The following is a 22125-nucleotide window of genomic DNA, read 5'->3' on the forward strand; positions in this document are numbered from 1 at the left end:
ACCCCATAAGTGAAGGTATTTTGGCCATTAATGCCAATGAATGTTCGCTTTTGGTTTACGTCTACTGGCTGAAATTAAGTAAAGTATTTTTTTTATTATTGATGTTGAGCTCAATGTGTTTTAGTAACGATTTGATAAATAATTGTGGTCTGTGGCATTACGTTTCTGCCCTTTTCATTTAGTTGAAAGCCTGTTATCGGGGAGGCTTAAATTTGGGGTCCCTTAGTCCCTAGTACAGGCTTTATTAGTGTAAGTTGATTGGGTCACAATCACATATATCTACAGTTAATATACAGTATGCTACTTCTTGTGTTGGTGGCCCCTTTTGATTTAAAATCTGTAAATTACCAGCTCGAGTAATTGCATATTTGTGCTGTTGTTGCAGTTGATATTTAGTTTTCTCATTTATGTCTTAAAGCATGACTTTCCAAATAAGAAAATGGTGGGCACTAAACTCCAACTTTGTGGTTTTCTCTGAAAGAGGCTAAAGAGCATTCAGAGTTTTCTCATCCAGCAGCAGTGAGGTAGGCTATTTATTAGAATGTGTTGCAAATATTACATTTATATGAAATATTAAACATGCATTATTCTTTACCATTTTCTAATGAAGGAACTGCCAATAATCAGAGACATGAAATTGTCAGTGAAATGGATACATACAAACGTGTTCCGGGGCCATGTGGAAGAGCGTCTTTTCCTCAAAATGGAAGAGGATGAGAAAATGGCCCTCTAAAATCTCATGGAACAGTTGGAGGATTTCAAAGAGCCCTTTTCGTTTTGTTTTTAGGGAAGACATGGACTCTTTTTTTTGGTAAGAATGCAATGAAATAATGGGACTGAAAAGTAAGCTGTTCCTTTCAAGAGTGTTAGATATATTTCCTATTTTCATGTTAGTTCAGAGTTAAGAAATACCCATTTTGATCTTTTTTAACCAAAAATGAAATTGTCATCATTTACTCACCCTCAAGTTGTTCTAATCCTGCATGAATTGTGAAGAATGTTTGTAACCAAACCGTTGCTGGTCCCCATTGACTTCCATGGTATCAAAAAAGCAGGCTACTATGGAAGTCAATGGGGACCAGAAACTGTTTGGTTACAAACATTCTTCAAAATTTCTTCTTTTGTGTTCAGAAGAAAGAAACTCATCGTCAGAACAACTTGAGGGGGGAATAAATGATGACATAAGCTATGAGAAATCTACATGTTTATTTAGAATTTTAAATAAAAGTATATTTGACATTATATAGGCCTATACATACTTTGGATTTGGATTTCACGGTGTCTGTTTATGTAACAAAATGAACATGAAGTGAAATCTCATAATAGCCTACAGTCAAATGGAAAACAGTATAATGTTAGGCTTACATTAGGCCTAGTTAACTATTGATCAAAATGAGTATCAATAAACAAATATCAGTCAGATGATACTATTAGTAAGTCATGTATTGTTGTTATTTTGTACATAAATGTAAATCCTATAAAATCCATGCGAAAACACCTCGTATTACATCAAACGAAAACACTGTAGGTGGCGCGACTCAATAAGACCCGCTCTAAACCATCTATGGTTCGTTTTTAACTTCCGACCTGGCTTGTGTGTCCTGAAACGTGTGGCGTTGCGGGGCTGCAGATACTATTGGAGCTCAGTAGGAGTCAGGACCGCTGCACACCGAGCAGCTGAACTCGGTCAGGTGAGGTATTGTTGAATATCTGCTGAGAGAATTGAGGGGAAATGCCTCCCTCTAGTGTTTAAATGACAAAATATCGTGCATTTTTGAGGGTTTAGAGTTCATTTTCAAATCGTTTCATAAACAGTAAACTACGGTAGCCTAATAGCACGAGCAATGACTCTATGAAGTCAATAACAATAGAATGATTTAAACACTTTTCCGAACTTTGGACATATTGTATGATAGGTCACAGAAATGCATCCCCATATTGTGCTTGCTGAAGTTCACAGACTAATTACAGGCTTTGCTTGCTGCCAGTGAGACGTGAGAGAGAATCAGACGACAGTTTCTCACGAAACACCCCTTTTGTGACAAATATATAACGATTAGAAATAACCTAATACACCAAGCAAGAGGGTTTACAGATAAACTACACATTTTTAATTAGGCAAAGTTCAAAGAGGCAATTTAGCAAAACCGGTTTTTTGTTGCGTGCATTAAAAAATAATAGCATAGCCTAGGCTACTATTTAGGCTATATTTTATCTTTGTACAAGAGAGATAATATATTTTAAATATATAGCATAGATAATTTAATGAAGATGAATCATTTATTTATTTATTATTTAATTTTATTCTCAAAATATGAAAAGCTTCATGAGGTGGTTGAGGTGAACTGCGCGTGGGGAGGCGTCAGCGTGAGAATGTGTGCAGCGCGCGATATGTGTAGCCTACTCTCATATTTGACATTGCGAAGCGCGAGTCGCTCACTACACACTGGATGTAGGCTACCTGCTGAAGAAACACCTTTCAGTGCGCCCAGGGTGGAAATGGGACTCTTCAGCTCGCAACTTTTAATCTAACAGGAGCATTGTCGCAGAGTCTGGATTGTTGACATGGCAGTAGACGGTAATTATTTAGTTTTATTTTCATCAAAAAGATGATCGTAGTAGTTAGATGGTACGTTGCAAGCTAGAGTTGACTCGAGGTAGGCTATCAGTTGTCCCATAATATATTTTAGATGTAATTTCTTTGAATATATTTCATATAGCCTATGCTATAATTTGAATGTAACATTGGTGTTGAAATAGCACTCAGGTGGGCATTTGCATTTCTTATAATTTTAATAATTTTCATATAGGTTTCAGTTAAAGGCATATCTACTCAGAATAAAATTGCCTTGTACTCAGTGGCATGGTTAGTTTTAAAGAATTAAGTAGGTTGACAGTCTGATTATTAATGTGTGTATGGGGGGCTTTAGTGTGTGTGCAGTGTCAGACTTTTAATATGAACCAGTTCAAAAGAATTTGAGTCATTTGCAAGCAATATTATTTTTATTTATCCGGCTATCTAGTATAAGTGTAAATGGCAAAATAATTCATTTGACATTTTGTGAAGTTTGAGTAAAGTATTATCTGTTTCTGTGAACGTTTTGTAGTTTTGGTTGTGTAAATTGAAAGGTGTTGACACATAGGCTAATCGTGGCTTTCTCATTGACAAAATTCTGCTCGAGAATCTACGTCTCAACATGTCCTTCAAAACCTCAGAAGGAAACCCCAATCTTCTTTCTTTTTCCAGTCTGAGATCACATTGAAACTATCTATACTTTTCTGGTGAACCAGTTACCTGCTGAGCGGTTTGTGTCATACACCACTTTAATGTGGCTTGCATATTCATTTTTGCATTCATCTGCATAGATAATGAGGCCAAACAGATCTGAAGCATCTCTCTCTCTCTCTCTCTCTCTCTCTCTCTCTCTCTCTCTCTCTCTCTCTCTCTCTCTCTCTCTCTCTCTCTCTCTCTCTCTCTCTCTCTCTCTCTCTCTCTCTCTCTCTCTCTCTCAGTCTGTAGCTCATTATTTCACACAGATGTTGTGTTTCCCTCCCTTCCCAAGTTCAAACCCCTCATGCTGTTCAGAGATCTTTGGCAAACTTGCTTGGCTCTCACAAGAGAGCACATCGTTAGTTCGGTCCAGTGGGTGCAGCAGGTGAGAAAAACACCTTGGCCTGGATTTAATTATGTGCTTGTGCTTTAGGGAATGAAGCGCTGCCATGGATGATAAATCTGTAATATAATATGAATTTAGAGATTGGTCTTTGGTTGGTTTGTTCTTTCATATTGGCACCATGAAGTGTGGCTGTAACCACATATTCAAGATTGAAGGAAAAATTCAACTAAAAGTTTAAATTGTCATCATGTACTCACACTCATGTCGTTCTGAACTAATTTCTTTGGTAGATCACTAATTGATGGTGCTTTTTCCATACAATGAATATAAATGGTGATCAGTGCTATTTCAAGCTTATAGAATGACCAAAAAAATAAAGATGGTTTATTACAAGATGGCTTCATACAAACATATTATATGACTTCAGAAGATTTAGAATATAGTGCTACATTTCAGAATATAGTGCTACGAGTCATATTGAGTAAATTTATGGTGCTTTTTTGCAGCTTGACAATGACTCTTCACCTTTTACTTTTATAGTATGGAAAAGAGTAGCATGAGCATTTTGCTAAGTTGCTCATTTTGTGTTTTACAGAATTAAAAAAAGATGATTAAAAAAAAAAATATATATATATATATATACTTTACCTAACACTAATCTGCATATTCATCTTAGATTAATCATTATCTAAGTTGTTTATGGCCTTGAACATAGACATGCTTTTTGATACAATAATATTATTGACTATGCCATTCAAAAATTAATACTTTTATTCAGCAAGGTCACATTAAATTAATTAAAAGGGACATTAAAGTCATGTATAATGTTACAAAAAAATATTTTTCATATAAATACTTTTCTGAAAAAATGTATCATATGAATATATGGGTCAGCAACACAAGTGACTTCAGCATCGATAATAATAAGAAATCTTTCTTGAGCACCAAATCAGCAAATTAGAATGATTTCTGAAGGATCATGTGACACTGAAGACTGAAAATTCAACTTGCCATCACAGGAATAAAATACATTTCAAAATGCATTACAATAGAAAACAGTTATTTTAATTTGTAACAATATTTCAAAATATAAGCTGCCTTGATGATGATAAGAGACTTCTTTCAAAACCATTAAAAAATCTTACCGACCCCCAAACTTTTGAACAGTAATATAAAAGCTCTGCTGCCTATAGACTTTTCTATTTCCCCTTTATTGTAAGCTTTCAGGAGGAGATACAGTTTCTAGATTTAGGAGCACATCTTTTTGCACACAAATATAGCAAATAAGGGCAACATCTGTCCAAGTCTAACAGGCCTTGACGTGTTTTCACCCCCCAGCCACAGTAGTGCGACATCTCTCTAATGTCTGCTTCAGAGGCACAGCGATGAAAGACTGTGTTCAACTCTGACTCCATCCCAAATGCATTCATACAGGCAGGCATCCCCCATGCACTCTTGATGAGGGCGGCCTTTGTAGCCGCCTGCGAGGCTGCAGGGAACGAGAGCAAAAGACATCCCTTTTATCTCATCCTGGCCTCCACTTTCAACACACACACACACACACACACACACACACACACACACACACACACACACACACACACACACACACACACATAAACTTATAGTCTTTCCCTCTCATCAACTCTTGCTTATGCACACACGCACATACAGATATAATACCATCACACGCACACTGCCATGCGCGGAGATGACTGATTGTACTCGTTTGTGCTAAGACTAAGGTAGTGATTAGAAGCGTGAGGTTTTAATGAGCACGTACACACTCTGTATCTGTCTTTGTCTTTTAATGCACTGGCCTCTCGCAGCTTGTGGGAGAAAATCTGCTTATGCTGCCCACCGACTCATTTACAGTCACCAGTCGAGCGAAACTATGTGCTGGTCTGCTGTATTGCTTTTTGAAATATGCACATTTTCACAGTCTTATGCTCACAGCTATTATGTATGTACACATTTGTATTTGAACATTTTCATTTTTAAATGGGGTCCAAAAGCCAGTGGGGTCCAAAAACAACACTGACATTTTTCAAATTTAATTTGAAACGTTCATATATTAAAAAAAAAAAAGAAAGATAGAAAGTCATATAGGTTTGGAATGACGTTAGGGTAAGTAAAGGATTTTAAAAGAGTATTTTAAAGCATGTTTTGTACCAGAAAGGTCTCAACAAAAGTTTCCAGTTAATTGTATCATGAATTGCAAATGCTAGTTTTTGTCTAGCTCAGCAAGAACTTATGTTTCAGAGTCGTTCGGTATTTAGCAGCACTTAAAGTTTTCCTTCCTGGAAATCTGGAGCCTCGTATGCTTTTCATTAGATTACCCCACGGGCTACCAATGCTCTGCTGGTTTATCGCCCTCTGACACTCTAATGCATAATTTTCCCATTAACTTTGCTGACTAGTATCTTTAGTTATTATTTCGGGAAGAATCCAAGCCGCCCAGTCAGCCGCAGCAGATACGGGTCTTTCAAACATTACTTTTTGTCGAGGCTTAGCTTTTACTTGAGCCTAAACTCTTTCTTAACCACCAAAACCCCTAATGACAAACCCAGTCCTTGAACTGACCTGTAACCACAGCATTTTTGATGAATGTAAACATTGAATCTCCCACAAGGCTCTAGTCAAGCTGTACATCTCAGTGGTCTGTGTCTTTCTGAAGGGGGAAGTGAAAACACAAGTAAGACGGATGGAATGTATGTCTAAATGAATGCCAAATCTCTCTTTTTGTGTTGCAGCGGCCTCCAGTTTTACCTTCTGTCGCCCTGCGGTGGAGTACAGGGCTCTTCCAGAGGATTTTAAGTACCAATTGAGTCGTTGTGCAGGTGGAAACCTTACCTGGCACGAGGGGCAGGGCCGCAAAACGGCAGGTGGTCGAACGGTCAAACTACTGCAGCAGCCTGGAACCGAAGGACTGCAGGTGAGACCAAGAAGGAAATATGTACCGAACATCTCAGTCCATCTGAATATGAGTCTACATTGAGCATGAGAAAGACACGAGTCCTCTTCTTCTGATTAAATAAAGATAAGAACAAAGTCAAGCAGTTTATTATGTATTCCCTGTATCAGCTTCAAATTATCAGCATTTTGTACCATCTCATTAACATGAGTGTCAAAACCGAAGCTCTTTCAAGCTCTTACTGTTGCATTTTCACATGATATTGTAATTGATCAAAAGAGGACATTGTGAAAGAACAGTGTTGGGCAAGCTACTCAAAAATGTTGCTATTGCTGATTACCATATTCATGAGTCATATGAATAGATAAACTAGTAACTTCACTATTTGCAGTGCAAAGGAATTTGACAGCTGTGAAAAATAGGGAAGTAGGCTGTTGAATAGTTATTATACAGCAGAGCTAATGCAATGCAGATCCATAGTTTGGTCATTAAAAGGTGTGATTAGAGAATTTGTGTGCAAATATAATGTATGGCGGTCGGTTGTTGCATTAATAGTGTGAAAAATGTTTCTCAGAAATGCACTTGTATGAAAACCTGTGCATTAAAAAAGGTGGAGGAGGGCAGACTGGCAACAAAAGGCTTCCTCTCTCTTTCCAGCCATCTAAAAGCTTTAGTTTGTAGTAACGAGTTATGCTGTTAGGCCAGAGGGTTCTGAAGAGAGAGACCACTCTCCACAGAATGGCTTTAAAAAGCCTTGTGAGCCTCAGGTCACATGGGCACTGCTGATTTTGAGCACTGTGAGCAGCTATATGGGTCGTAATGTGTGTTTTTAACTTCATTTGATCTTCTGCATTAGCATATTAATGAAGCAAGTGCCTCTAGTCGGGTTTGCAGAGCTTTGTGGGTCAAAGTCGGTCTCACCCGCACAATTAGACTCCTCTTAGAGTTTACAACAGGTTTGCTGATAATAATTAGGCCCAAACCTGATTTCGTTAAACTGAGATAGATAGATAATATTATCTTAATGAGTTTGTGTTCTGCATTTAATTAATAGTATTCAAAAGTAATTACTTAAGGCAAATCCAGTGTTCTGTGGTCATTTCCATTTTCTTTTCCATTTCTTTTTCTAGTGCTAAATTAGTTTTTTTTATCTCATCTGTGAACTCAGCAGAGGTTCTGTTCATTTGGACATTTTGTGTTTAGTGGATTAAACATGAATTAAACTGTCGCAAAGAAGTCGTTTTGAAAGAAGTATCTTATATGCTCCCCAAGGCTGCATTTAATTGATCAAAAATACAGTAAAAAAATGTAATATTGTGAAATAATATTACAATTCAAATGAACTTGTTTTTTTTGTAATATTTTTATTTAAATGTAATTTATTCCTGTGATGGCAAAGCTGAATTTTTAGCATTATTACTCCAGTCTTCAGTTTCATACGATCCTTAAGAAATCATTTTAAATTTGCTGCTCAAGAAACATTTATTATTACACAATGAAAAAAGGCTTTTGCTGCTTAATGTTTTTGTGGAAAAAAAGACGTTTTTCAGGATTCTTTGATTAAATAGAAATTTCAAAAGAAGAACATTTAAAAGAACAGCATTTATATATATATATATATATGTTATATACTAATATTATTTAATGCATAAACATGGCAAAATCTTTCATCTGTTTTTATTGTCTCATCTATTTTATTTCAAATCTCAAACACCAGTACAATATCTAAATCGTTCACAAATCTTGCTTTTTGCCAGAGTAATTGGAAGAGGAACACCAGACTTAAGGTGAATCTTTTGAACTTGGGTTTAAATTTGTTGGATTTTGCTGAACCGGATCAGAGTGCAAAGGTTCAGAGTGTTTGCCTTTGATTTTCCAAAAAGTGAATCTATGATCAAAAGCTTGGTGTGATCAGACGTCTATGTTAATTTATTCTTTATGAAAACCCCAAACAGGAGCTGATGAGATTCTAACTAACCTCTGCACTTTTTTGGCCTTAATTTAAACCGTTTTTAATGATTGGTGACCTTGTTAGCCATATCCCACCGTGACAGGACAGAGAAACAGCTCTGTTTTATCTCTTCCACTAATGGCTTCATACACAAATCCTTTGTTCATATCAGCTACTCTTGTTAGTATTTTTCTTAACAATGCAGTTGTGTGTATGTCAGTACATAAAAGACTCACTGACATCTCACCACACAGTGTGCTCATCCCAGAAAAAAAGTTAACAAAGAAGAAAAGAAAATAGAAAAACATGTCACTTTTATCACAAATGTTTTCTCACTTTCATCTTATTTTATTGTTATTGTCTATAAACTTTGCCGAGACACGCCACTTTCCGCAGCCATGCCGTCTCAGAATGATCAAAGAAGAAATGAAGAACTCAAGTTGTCTGTTTGTAGTAAAAAATGTGACTATTATGTGTATGCATTTGTGCACTGGGGGCCATTTTTGATTGTTAGGGTTTGTATTTTTTGCTTTATTGTGCTCACACTGATTCTCTGGGGTCCATGTGAATGGAAATCATACTATAAATAATTAATATTATCTTCAAGTGTTGTGAATTCCTCTCTCAAGACTTCGAATGGCATAGAGCGCAATTCAAGAGAGAATCTTGAATAATTGGCATTAAACGTTTGTAAAAAGACAGCTACTTAATCAAATCCATTTAAGCCACAAACAATAGTATGTTCATTGTTTACTGTGAGAGCAGGTAGTTAAAAAAGATGGGTGAAGATGTAAATGCATTCACTGACATGCTTGATCGTCTCATGTTCTCATCTGCAAGGGTTTAGAGGGACCTCGGTGTGTTTATGCCCTACAGAGATGTGCATCCCTCCCAAAACCAGCTGAGTGGAACAGTCACTTATTCAGCCTATATGTGTGCATGCATGCATACATGTATGTGCAAGAATGTGTGTGTGTGATTTCCTGCAGTTGCAGAAGAAAGAATTCCCCACTGCCCTCAAGGGCAAACACAGCAAAGGCACAAAGTAGAAAGTTGCCTGAGGGAGAAGAGAGAGAAAGGGAGCAGGAGAGATGGGGGAAAAACTGTGAAGGAGAAAGAAAATTGAAGATGAACTTGAGGGATGGGGTACAGATGGTGGTAAATGGCTTAGAAAAACGAAACAAATAGAGGGAGAAGTGAGAAGATGTAGGGCTGTGATTGTGTTAGGATAAATGACTGTTAATGAAACGGAGCACTAAGGAAAGGGAAGAAAATATGCAAAGCACAGTTATTTTATGAAACAAGATTTGCTTCAGGACCCAGATTTTATGGCGACCCAACATATTACGAAATAGTAGAATAGAATATATAAATAATATATAATATTATAAATTAGAGTTTGGTGTTGGTACGATTTTGAATGTTTTTGAAATAAGACTCACCAAAGCTGCATTTATTTGATAAAAAATACAGTAAAATTGTGAATTATTACAATTAATAGAAATGTTTTCTATTTTAATGTATTTTAAAATATAGTTTATTCCTGTGATGGCAAATCTGAATTTTCAGCATCATTTTTCTTCAGTATCACATGATCCTTCAGAAATCATTCTGATGCTGATTTGGTGCTTAGGAAACTTTTCTTATTATTATCCAATTTATAAAAAAATTATTATTTTTTTATTTCATTTATACAAATTTTGTGAAAACCATAATGAATAAGTTCAAAAGAACAGCTTTTATTTGATATAGAAATATATGTAACATTATAAATACTTTACTGTCACTTTGATCAATTGATTCTGTCCTGGCTAAATAAAAGTATTAATTTCTTTCGAAAACAACGACGAGCTGGATGGCGCCTTATGGCTGACACCGCTGTCGGCGTATGAATGAGTGAATGAATGGGTGAATGTGAGGCGATATGTAAAGCGCTTTGGTGGCCATGGGTCTGTTGAAAGCGCTATATAAATGCAGTCCATTTACCATTTACCGTATGGAAGTGTGCGATGAAGGTTAAGCAAGTGTTATTGTGGCTCATGTCACTAGCGCAGCCGTTGTAACGAATGCTAATCAATCTAGAATGGCCTTCATTTATACAGCTCAATGTGCAGAATCATGGCCGTGTCCATCAGGCGGCCAATCAGGTGGCTGCGTGAGATGAAAACATCCATCTTAATCACTGCCAGTGCATGACTGTTATTTATTTATTTTTTTTCCCAGTGGTCTTAGCAGGAGGGAGAGCTGTTTATCTGTGTATATTCTTTTTTTTATTACTGTGCAAGAGATTGGTTTCAAATTAGTTGTGCTATAAAAAGTTGTGCGTTCATGCATGGTAGGACTCCAGAAGGATGCACACAATTCAGTCACATTTTGAGATTTGTTTTTCGGTTCCACTTCTCTGTGAAATGCATATTTAAATGAGTTTCCCTGTCTCTGTCTCTTTCCCATGCTCTATTTCTTTCTCTTGCAGTTACGTTCAGGTGAATCGTACTCTGTTTACCACACCAGCCCCACCTTGCCGTGTCTCTCCAGGCCAGTGGTTCTGTGGTCTCAGCAGGACGTGTGCAGATGGCTGAAGAAGCACTGTCCGCACAACTACTTGACCTACGTGGAAGCCTTTTCCCACCATGCAATTACAGGTGTGTAATCCAACTTAAAAAAAATAAAAATAATTGTTGCTATTGTATGTAATTTATATCCCTATACATGATGGTATCATGTAAGCCATTATTCATATGAAACTGCATATGCATATAGTAACATTCTGTATAAAATCTCACATAACAGTAGCGATCCTGCGAAAAAAACAACACCTTTTTAAAGGTACCGCATACTCAGCAGTAAGACCAATCCCCTGACACCAACACATCTACTGAATCTCATATGGTATGACAGAACCATTACCCTTTTAGCTGAAGGTCAGCCAACCTGTGCTCATCTACTCTCCTCAAAACACGTATCTTGTCAAAGAACTGATACAATTTCATTCTCAACCTCTGAATTTACTGTGCTCTACTCTTTCCTGCTCCATTTTCAATATAAAAAAAAAAAAGTAAAGCACTGGCACAGGAAACTCGCATGTACAAGATTAGAAATCTGACATATATGGTCATGGACACTGTTTTGTTTTTGAGACATTCATCTGAGCTATGTCATTTTCCGCATAGTTAGGAAAATTACATTGTGACAACTCTGTAGCTGATGGCGGCACATGAACATGCACAGCTACTTGCCTGAGCTGTGAAAGACAAAGAAAAAATGTCAATTTCAAGATGTTAAGGGCTTCCAAAAAGAATCAATTCAATTTTAATTTATTTATAGAGCACTTAATTGTGGAGATAACTTATACATGAAGACATAAGTAAAATACATAACCATAACATACATTCAGACAGGCACAATGTCGCAGATGAATAAACAGTAAAGCAACACGTCACAGATTATAAGACAGATCAAATAAACATTTTTAACTTTGATTTAAAAGTGGTAATGTAGGGGCAGTTCTGATTTGAATTGGCAAGCTGTTCCAAAGGTTAGAAGTGGCTATGGCGATTGCCCGATCGCTACTAGACTTTAGTCTGGTTTTTGGAACAACTAAAAGCCTTTGATTGGCAGACCTAAGAGCTTTTACTGGGTGATGATCGATCAACAGGTTAGGGTTAGTAACTCGTTTGGGGGGGCATGGCCCGCTAATGCCTCCCCTTGGGGCCAGCCCTAGTGGTGATAAAAGCATTGAAAAAGCCTTCTTTCAAAATTCTTTAAACAAATCTTAAAGATCTCAAACTTTTGACCAGTAGTGTTTGATGTCTGCCAAATCATTAAGTTGGAATACATGAAAAAGTTGGATTGGCCATCAGTGCAGAAAGATGCAGCCAGATGGTGTAGTTTCAGCATCTACCAGCAGGGGCAAATGTGCCCATGCTAACCAACCAAACCTTGACCCCTCGTCCACACCAATGACTCTCCACTAGCTCGAAGCTAAGACTCGCTGGCCATACTGATATCGTTCATTATTTTTGTTGGGTTTGAAGACTTCTTGCTTGTATATGCGTCTAATATATCGGAGTGTGTCACAGGGTCTCACTCACAGCTTAGACCGCTGCTTCTCCCACTCACTCCTTGAACATGATCTCGCTTATAGGGACCCATGAGGTTCTACTATTCTCTCTCAGTGGATACAAAGCATCAAGATCACAGACACTTGGGTGATCTTGGGTGAGATCCAAAGAAAAGGAAATTGAGAGAAAAGGGAGTTAAAAACATGAGGATGAAATACAGCCACAATGGTTTTTCTGCAAAGCTTTGGACTGAAGTGTTTAGAGTCACAGCACGAGAGGCTCAGTTGGATACAAAGTGGGAAAAGAACCCGGGGCGGCCTGTGCCCTCAGGCTGCAGTTCCACACAGCATGTTACCATAGTCACACATGCAAAGATCACTGGGAACACAGCGATAACAACCTTACGGGGATTTGCAATGCTGTAACTTGTTTATAGCTGCCAGCAAAACTGTGCATACATAATGCAGAGGCTGCAGAGCTTGTGTGTTTCCAAAGAGCTCATGCCTACTGAAATTGTCTCTCTTTCTGTCAATTTGTCTTTGTCAGGTCGTGCTATTTTGAGACTGAATGGCGAGAAGTTAGAACGGATGGGTTTGGTTCAGGAGACTCTGAGACAAGAGCTTCTCCAGCAGGTTCTACAACTACAAGTACAAGAGGAAGGGCGCAACTTACAGCTGCTAAGTAGAGGTGTGTATGTGTGTGTGAATAAAGAGCAAAAATGAGGAAGAAAGATTCTGCAGCAGGTGGCATGACCTAAAGCGATAACGTTGCATAAGGAAAAATGAAAGTTGTGGGGTTTATTTTAATACTGTATATATTTTTAAGATATATTTTATTCCTGTGATGGCACAGCTGAATTTTCAGCATCATTACTCCAGTCTTCAGTGTCACACGATCCTTCAGAAATAATTCTGATATGCTGATTTGGCGCTCTAGAAACATTTCTTATTATGTTGAAAACGGTTGTGCTGCTTAATATTTTTGTGGAAACCTTCAGGATTCTTTGATGAACAGAGGGTTCAAAAGAAAAACATTTATTTTCGTAACAGTATAAATGTCTTTACTCTCACTTTTGATCTATTTAATGCATCCTTGCTGAATAAAGGTTTCTTTAAAATATATATATATATATATATATATATCTTACCGACCCCAAACTTTTGAACCGTAGTCTATATTAAAAACCCAAACCCAGAAAGGATATATTATCTCCTGGATTCTCTCATGTGTATATATAGGTATTTTTACACATTAAATTCATTCATTCATTTTCTTTCACTGTCCCTCTCTTCTCCAGGGCTATCTGGAAACCTGTCATAACTTCAACCATGCATGGGGTAGTTCTACCACACTGACTCTGAAGGGACATCAATATGTCTAGTCAGGTTGAGGCCAGAGACATTTGACTGGAGCTGTCAGGGACTGGGACACGGGGACAGGTTTCAGTTATACAGCTCAGCCTCCACATCCTCACTATGCTTAAGAAAACTCAGACAACCTTGGATGACACCTGCAAAAGGAGCTTTCATGTGCGCCCTTTGATTTATCTATCCCAAATCTGCTTTAAAAATCATAAAATGAAGAAGAAATCCGAAATCTTTGTATCTGATGAAGGTGGACCAAGCTGGCTGTACCAAAGCTCCCTGGATTTTGTAAAAACTCTGATCTAGATTAAAGTCTACATGACGTTCAACAGTAACCTGGATGTCTGGCAACACTATCAGAACGTGCAAAAGCCGTGGTGTTATGAAGACCTTTTGCACATAGAAAACAAACAATTTTCTGCTGGAATGTGACCTTACCAGACGTGCCCTCAAACGTATCAATCAAGACTGTGGTCTTGTTTAAGCAAAATGTACTGGTAGAGTTGCTGGAATCAAATCACATTATAGATGAACCTAAATGATTCAAACTTGCGTTTGTACTCTGAACTCAACTGGACTTCCTGTGTCTGGTTATAGGCTGTACTGGTTATTGTTTCTTGTAACAATACATTTGCTTTTTAACTGTTTCTGGGAACAGAGATAAAATGCGTCCAAACGAGTTCCCCACGTGACAATGACAACAGCATTCACCCTGAAATGTTGGCCACAAAAGTCTGTGTAAATTACAAAGCTCTGTAAGTGTCTGATAATTGCAGATGACAGATGTAAAGTTAAGGCAAACGGATGACGTGCTGCATTGTGTCCTAGAAAGACTCAAGTCTGGACTTGCACGAGAGACCATTCAGATAACCCACATCAAAACATCAAGATGATGCAGTGCGAGAACCTAAAAGCAGTTTGAGACACGCACAACTTGTAAAAGTGTATTCCTGCATTATTTTGTGATGAGTCTCGTGTATTATTTTAAGTAATGATAGGAGAATGATTCCTTAACATGGATTGTTAAGTGTTGTGACACCATGACTCAAACATTCTTCTACTGTGGAAAGTGCATTGGCATTTAAAATGTTTTAAAAGATACTTTATTGGCAACCGTTTTCTTCTGAAAAATGCTAAACTAGTTCAAGGATTGTCTTCACTTTGTTGAAAAGCTAATTGTTTTGTCAATTAAACAAATAGGCAAATGTTTTTTAGCCACAGTTCGGATTTCACAATGTGCTTTTACCCGCGGGCAGCTCTGTTCATGTTAAATCTGGATTGTACATTCTCAGAATGCATTGTCACATTTTTACATGATGTACCAAAAGAAACATTTGGATTTTTTCACACATATTTGTATGGTTGAGACCAACAGTTATAGACTAGTTCTAATTGATCACAAATGTTGAATATCAAATTAATTGGAATTAATTTGTAAATAAGTATGTGCATATATGTATTTGACATTGCAAAAGACTTCTTGCTATTTTACAAGACAAGTTGTTTGTGATCATTACGAAACAAGTAGCCAATTTTTTTCCCCCCATTTCCTTTTATGCTTTTTGTTTGTGTGTATGAGTATGTGTGTGATTTGGGAATTAGTTCAGAGATAACAGTACTCCAAACAAGCTGCACTCAAGCTGTTTTGTGCACTTTTTATTTCAAATAAAGTCAGCCTGCACAACTTTAATCAACATTTTCAAAGAGAAGTGTTTTTTTTCTCTTATAATTGTTTTATATGGGTCATTCCTACAAATCAGTGCCTTTTGAGCTTTGAAAAAAAAAAAAAAAAATGAAACCTACTTTTTAAAAGTGCATTTGTTTCATCATAAAAAGAGTTAACAGAAATTAGCCCGTTCACACCAAGGACTATAAAGATATAGTTCTAAAAATACTATTTTCAATATTCTCAATATAAAAAATAGCAGAGTTCACACCACAGCTATAACGATAACGCATAGAGAAACGATATCGTTGGAATCACAGCCAAAGAACAATAAAAACACTGACAGCCAATCAGAATCCGCGCGAGCATTTAAAGTGACAGACAAGCACGTGCTTAGAATAAACAGAACGAAATAATCCGATGGTGTGGACACTAATATTAATAGTTTACTTTATAGTTATCGTTCTTGGTGTGAACGGGCCAGTTGTGATGTCATTACTGAACAGGTACAATTTGAGGCCTGATGAAATGTGTAGGTTAATATATAAAAACATATTTATTGTACATTTTAGTTAAACCAATTAAAATCATAAACGCCATTACTTGTATTTGGGACTTCCCAGCAAGCAATAGCCGTCTTTTCAACGTCTGGGTTAAATATAGACCCGATATAGTCCGGCTATGTGTAACCCACTTTTAGCCCAAATAACATTTAATCTGGATAAATGTATTTTTTTCAAAAATAACTTGTGAGATGTATGATATTCCATCATGTAAGCAAAGTCTACTGTGATTACAAGTTGTTTGGTTTGCTTTATTTTACATGTTATATGTGTAGGCTGTGCGTAGCCACGATTTAGCTCGTATTCAGACCCGGCTATGCGTAACCCACTTTTAGCCCAAATAACATTTAATCTGGATAAATGTATTTTTTTTCCAAAATAACTTGATAGATGTATGATCCATCATGTAAGCAAAGTCTACCGTGATTACAAGTTGTTTGGCTTACTTTATTTTAGGCTACATGTTATAGGCTGTGCGTAGCCACGATTTAGCTCGTATTCAGACCCGGCTATGCGTAACCCACTTTTAGCCCAAATAACATTTAATCTGGAAAAATGTATTTTTTTCCAAAATAACTTGTGAGATGTATGATATTCCATCATGTAAGCAAAGTCTACTGTGATTACAAGTTGTTTGGTTTGCTTTATTTTACATGTTATATAGGCTATGCGTAGCCACGATTTAGCTCGTATTCAGACCCGGCTATTGTAGCCCACTTAGTCAAAACTGATTAATTGTAGTTTTTTGCCAGGCAGTGCATGAAATGGTTGATATTGCATCATGTTCGCATTAGTAATGATATCTACAAGGTTCAATGTGTCATTTCAAGACATGGTCGATCTGTAGTCACGATTTAGCTCTGAATTGGACGGGCTATATGCGGTCTGCTTTAGCCCACCTGGCGAAATGAAGGCAATATGGTCTACGTACGGCTTGGCTATAGCCCTGATTCAGACCAGCGATATAGTATAAGAATATTAGTCTTAAAAATGTTTTCGCTCACACAGCTTAATGTTTGCTGTCACACATAAACATAACATTCATACATAATCTACGATATGGCTGTCTATCATTTCAAATTAAATCAAATGCAATTGCATTTCTCAACCGCTAGATGGCACAATCGAAACACTACTGAGACATGACTACTGGGACTACTGGCATTGCGCGACTAGATCACTTTAGCCAGATCTCGCGATATACACATTTCCTCCATTTTCAATTTTATTTTACACGAGGCTGCTGTCGGAGAGCAACGGGCGAGCGACACTCTGAAAACCTTCAAATTTCTACTTCGATCTTGTAAGTATGCGTGTTATTTTTGTTATGTTTATTGTTTAAAGTAGTTCGTTTTTATAATGTGTAGACCGTGACATTTTAACATTACCAATGCAGAGTAAGCCTACTATTTTTCTCCAACAAGTTAACGTTACCTGCACGTGTTATTGCAACTGTGCCCTTAATCTAAAATGTATCTAAATTCAAGGTGGTAAGCATGAAACTATGAAACTTATTTTATTTTTAAAATGAGAAGTTTCATGAAACTATGAAACTTATCATTTTATTATTAAAGATACTAATATATTTTTGTTTTTATATTAGATTAGAGTAAGTAATAATAGTTTTTGATTTAATGCAAATTTTCAAAGTACTTTACATAAAACTTAACAGCAACATATGCAACATGAAAAGAAATTATAAAAAAAATTGTTCCTTTCCAATTAATAAAAGGTAGTGGCAAACAGTAAAGTCTTTAAACTTGATTTAAAAGAATTCAAATATGCAGCATACATTCAGTTTTCAGTGAATTTGTTTCAGATATATGGTGCATAAAAACTGAATGCTGCTTCTCCATGTTTTCTTTTGACTTTGGGGATATAAAAGTAGCTGGCTAGTGGCTACTGTCCCAGATGACCTGAGAGGTCTGCTCTGGATGGTTCATAATGCATCAGAAGATTAGAAATTTACTTTGGCCTTAAAATGTTAATTTAATAACTAACTGTAGTATTTTGATATGAATTCTTTGACAGACAGATAGCCAGTGTAAAAACATCAGAACTGGAGTGATGTAATCCACTTTAAAGACACTATCGCAAATTATCCAGCAATCAGTCAACAAAGTACAGCAATTGAATATACAGAACACTTGTCACTGACTACCATTAAATGTCTTGTTACCAACATTATTCATAATATATATTTTTTTGTGTGTGTTCAACAGAAGAAAGCCATACAGGTTTGGAACCAAGTGAAAGTGAGTAAATGATTACATGATTTTTTTTTTTTTCTTTTTAAGTGAACTACCCCTATAAGTATCTTTTTATGTTTATTAGAGTTATACGAGTAAGTGATAAAGAATGATTTATAGGGATAGTTTGCTTTGAAATTAAATTTTGGTATGTTTTAGCTTACCTTAAGGGCATCCAAGATGTAGGTGTCTTTGTTTCCGCAGTAGTTTTAATTTTGATATTTTGGGTCAAACCGTTCTTGTCAGTCAGTCATATAATGCAGGTCTATATGGTCACTACCTGAAAGAGCATGATTGTTGTCACGATTTGTTATGATTTCTCTTACATTAAGAGCAGGCTTTTTGACGTGCCTACATTTGTAATTAAAAAATTTTGGTTAGAAGGAAAAATTGTCTAATGAACAGTTCTGTTTAAAAATCCATACTGAAATCGAACCAAAAGCCTCGTACAGAATCGTTCAATACGTGTATCGTTACACCCCTAAAATATATATATATATATATATATATATATATATATATATATATATATATATATATATATATATATATATATATATATATAATTAGTGCATCACCATTATGCAGGCAAAAAATTTCAATTATTGATATTAATTTATTAATAATATTGATATAAATTATATAGTCTCAATCTATATTCCGTTAACTCTATATTGGCCAGCTCTAGTGTGCAACCTAGCAAAAGTGAATGACTGTAATTAGTTAAAAATGATTGTCAACAATGCTTTTCTTGAGCAATAATATTTTTCTTTTTCTTATTTGACAGACGCAGTGATGACCAACTTTCCTTCGGCGACTGAATGGGAAATAAAAAATTAAATTTCTGGTCTTTTTAAACAAGCACCAGGGAGAGCAGGGAGTGGTGGTTATGAATATAAAGCTAACAATTAATTTTTAAAAATTTTAGTATCTTAAGTCGTTTTACAAATTTTCCACTATTTTATGTTCATTTTTATGTTTGAATGTTGTCTAAGTTGTTAATATAATTGTTCTAAATAAATCCTTTATATTCAATTAGTTTGGATGGATTTTCCTTTATGAGAACCTGTTATATTTGAGTGAAAATCCTTATGCCTCATTTTGTTGTCTATTACATGTATATGTAGTGTAATTGATGTCTATTCTTGGGCTATGGTTAGACATCTATTAGATTTTCACTGACAGCCCAAATTCAGCCTTGGTTTAGCCTAGACCCATATTGCCTGTCTATTAGACGTATATATGTAGTCGTTTAATAGCCGTATAATTAATGACTAGTTCTTGGGCTATGGTTAGGCGTCTATTCTTGGGCTATGGTTAGACGTCTATTAGATTTTCACTGACAGCCCAAATTCAGCCTTGTTTTAGCCTAGACCCATATTGACTGTCTATTAGACGTATATATGTAGTCGTTTAATAGCCGTCTAATTAATGATTAGTTCTTGGGCTATGGTTAGACGTCTATTCTTGGGCTATGGTTAGACGTCTATTCTTGGGCTATGGTTAGACGTCTATTCTTGGGCTATGGTTAGACGTCTATTAGATTTTCACTGACAGCCTAAAATTAGCCTGATTTTAGCCTAGACGTCTAGGCTATGTTTAGACGTCTATTAGACGCAAAATTGCTTGCTGGGTTCTTTTGTAAGAAATAATGACCCTCACTATTCACCGAGCGTGCCGAAACTACATTTCCCACAATGCGTTTCGCGAGGCATTAACAGCTGACAGTCCAGTCCAGCTTCATGGCGAGTCGGATCTGAGTGGAGAATAATGTTGTGTGAGATGGAGTGCAGGAGGAAAAACTCAAGCCGATCGAACAGGTATCACAGCACAGCTGTCTGCGAAACATCCGTTATTCTAAAAACATATAGGCATATACGAAATTATAATGGAAAGCGTCAGTGCGTTTTTTGACGCAGGTGTACCTCTTCCCTACGTTGCTAGACGCGTTGCTATTGACCTATATTGAGCCAATTAATAATTGTTTATTTTTGGCATTGTATTGAACGGTTATTCATCATACAGCGGAATACAACTTTTCTTTGCTCTGATGATGAAATAAAATTAATCATTATAAGAACCTAAATCAGCATTGCGTTAGTTAAGCCACTTCTTCCCTCCTGTCCCAGTTTCAGCAAGCTTCTGCTGCGCGCTAATGACGCGTTATTATTATAATGAACTATAGACTGAGGTCTCACTACATGTGTTCCCATTAGCGCACCATGGAGAGATCACATCCTAACAGATCAACAACCGAGATTTGACCTTTGAGATGTCGTTTAAATACACTTATTATTATTATTATTATATTGGGGTGTATAATTATTTACAATATCCCGTTTTAGTTGACCCTACAGTTCTTTTCTATATAGGCCTATTATTGTTATATTTCACTTTTATAAGTTCAGGTGTCTAACAAAAATACTCTTATTTTGCAGCATTTTTTTTTTTTTTTTTTTTTTTTTTTTTTTTTTACCAAACATTTGGATATTTGTGCTTCATGAGATATTTTTGGGTCATTTTTCAGACAGAAAATTACTGTAAATTTTAAATATAAATACCTGCAAAAAGTTAAAAAATATATATATATTTAGTTGCCTAAGCATTTTGTTTTGATTTTATTTTCATCAACTCCGACTTCGATTCCGCTGTTTGTTTGTCAACCCCAGTTTGGGAACCCCTGCAATATGACATAGAAAGACATTTCTGATCTCTCCCTTTCTTATATATTTTTCTCCTGAGAAAAGTAAGTCAGTAAACTCACATGTCTCCTTTAGAGTTTAAGTGAAAATACTAGAGGAGACTAGAAAAACATCAATGGGATTTCAAATTCTTCTAAGAACAAATTATCTAACTTTGCTTTTCATTAGGTTTTAGCTCTACATTTTATATTATTGTTTCTTTATAACTTTATGTTAACCTAAGGGATTGCAGGAGAAACATCTGAGACAAAATTGGCAACCAACTGAGAACTCTCAGCAGTAAAGCTGTTCTTTGGTCTCTCTCTCTCTCTCTCTCTCTCTCTCTCTCTCTCTCTCTCTCTCTCTCTCTCTCTCTCTCTCTCTCTCTCTCTCTCTCTCTCTCTCTCTCTCTCTCTCTCTCTCTCTCTCTCTCTCAATTCAATTCAATTCAAAATGAGTTCAAAATGAGCTTTATTAGCATGACTGTGTAACACAATGTTGCCAAAGCATCAACATATATAAATAATAAAACAAATAAAACATATATGTATAGATCATGTCATATGTAGCATAGTAAATATAAATAAATAGATAAATAAACACAATCTATCCTAATAAATGAATAAATACAGTGGGTCTCTCTAGAGAATTAGCTGGCTCTGGCGTTGTGAATAGCTAACACATATTTAGCCGCGAGTGCAGCTGTACTATCATCTTCTCCCAGTAAGAAGAACATTTTCTCAGTGTCACTCAGTTCAGAGAATGATGGAATCAAGAATCTCTCTCTCTCTCTCTCTCTCTCTCTCTCTCTCTCTCTCTCTCTCTCTCTCTCTCTCTCTCTCTCTCTCTCTCTCTCTCTCTCTCTCTCTCTCTCTCTCTCTCTCTCTCTCTCTCTCTCTCTCTCTCTCTCTCTCTCTCTCTCTCTCTCGCTCTCTCTCTCTATCACCTGGTTCTATTAATACTTTCCATCCACATCACCTGTAAATCCTCTTATTCAATCAAGCCCACACACTGAGAGAGCCAGAATCCAGACACAAAGAAAAGTTGTTTTTCTATCCA

General features: G+C 36.4%; 1 protein-coding gene across 1 annotated transcript; it reads left to right on the forward strand.

The window, feature by feature from the left end:
- The first annotated feature begins 2344 nt into the window (after positions 1-2344).
- samd10a (sterile alpha motif domain containing 10a) lies at positions 2345-15599 on the forward strand. The gene is made up of 5 exons (XM_081348998.1): positions 2345-2578; positions 6371-6552; positions 10956-11124; positions 13090-13230; positions 13841-15599. Exons 1-5 carry the CDS (start codon positions 2566-2568, stop codon positions 13861-13863), a joined length of 528 nt encoding a protein of 175 aa, XP_081205124.1. The 5' UTR covers positions 2345-2565; the 3' UTR covers positions 13864-15599.
- Positions 15600-22125: the final 6526 nt, after the last annotated feature.

This window comes from Scardinius erythrophthalmus (genome assembly GCF_964197995.2).
Source record: "Scardinius erythrophthalmus genome assembly, chromosome: 20".
Taxonomy (NCBI): Eukaryota; Metazoa; Chordata; class Actinopteri; order Cypriniformes; family Leuciscidae; genus Scardinius; species Scardinius erythrophthalmus.

What these genes read in the sequence shown, in the direction of transcription:
- samd10a (XM_081348998.1), top strand. An exon ending in TTCCCACCATGCAATTACAG is followed by an intron (nt 11,125 to 13,089) that starts GTGTGTAATCCA and finishes TGTCTTTGTCAG; the next exon opens with GTCGTGCTATTTTGAGACTG. An exon ending in CTTACAGCTGCTAAGTAGAG is followed by an intron (nt 13,231 to 13,840) that starts GTGTGTATGTGT and finishes TCTCTTCTCCAG; the next exon opens with GGCTATCTGGAAACCTGTCA.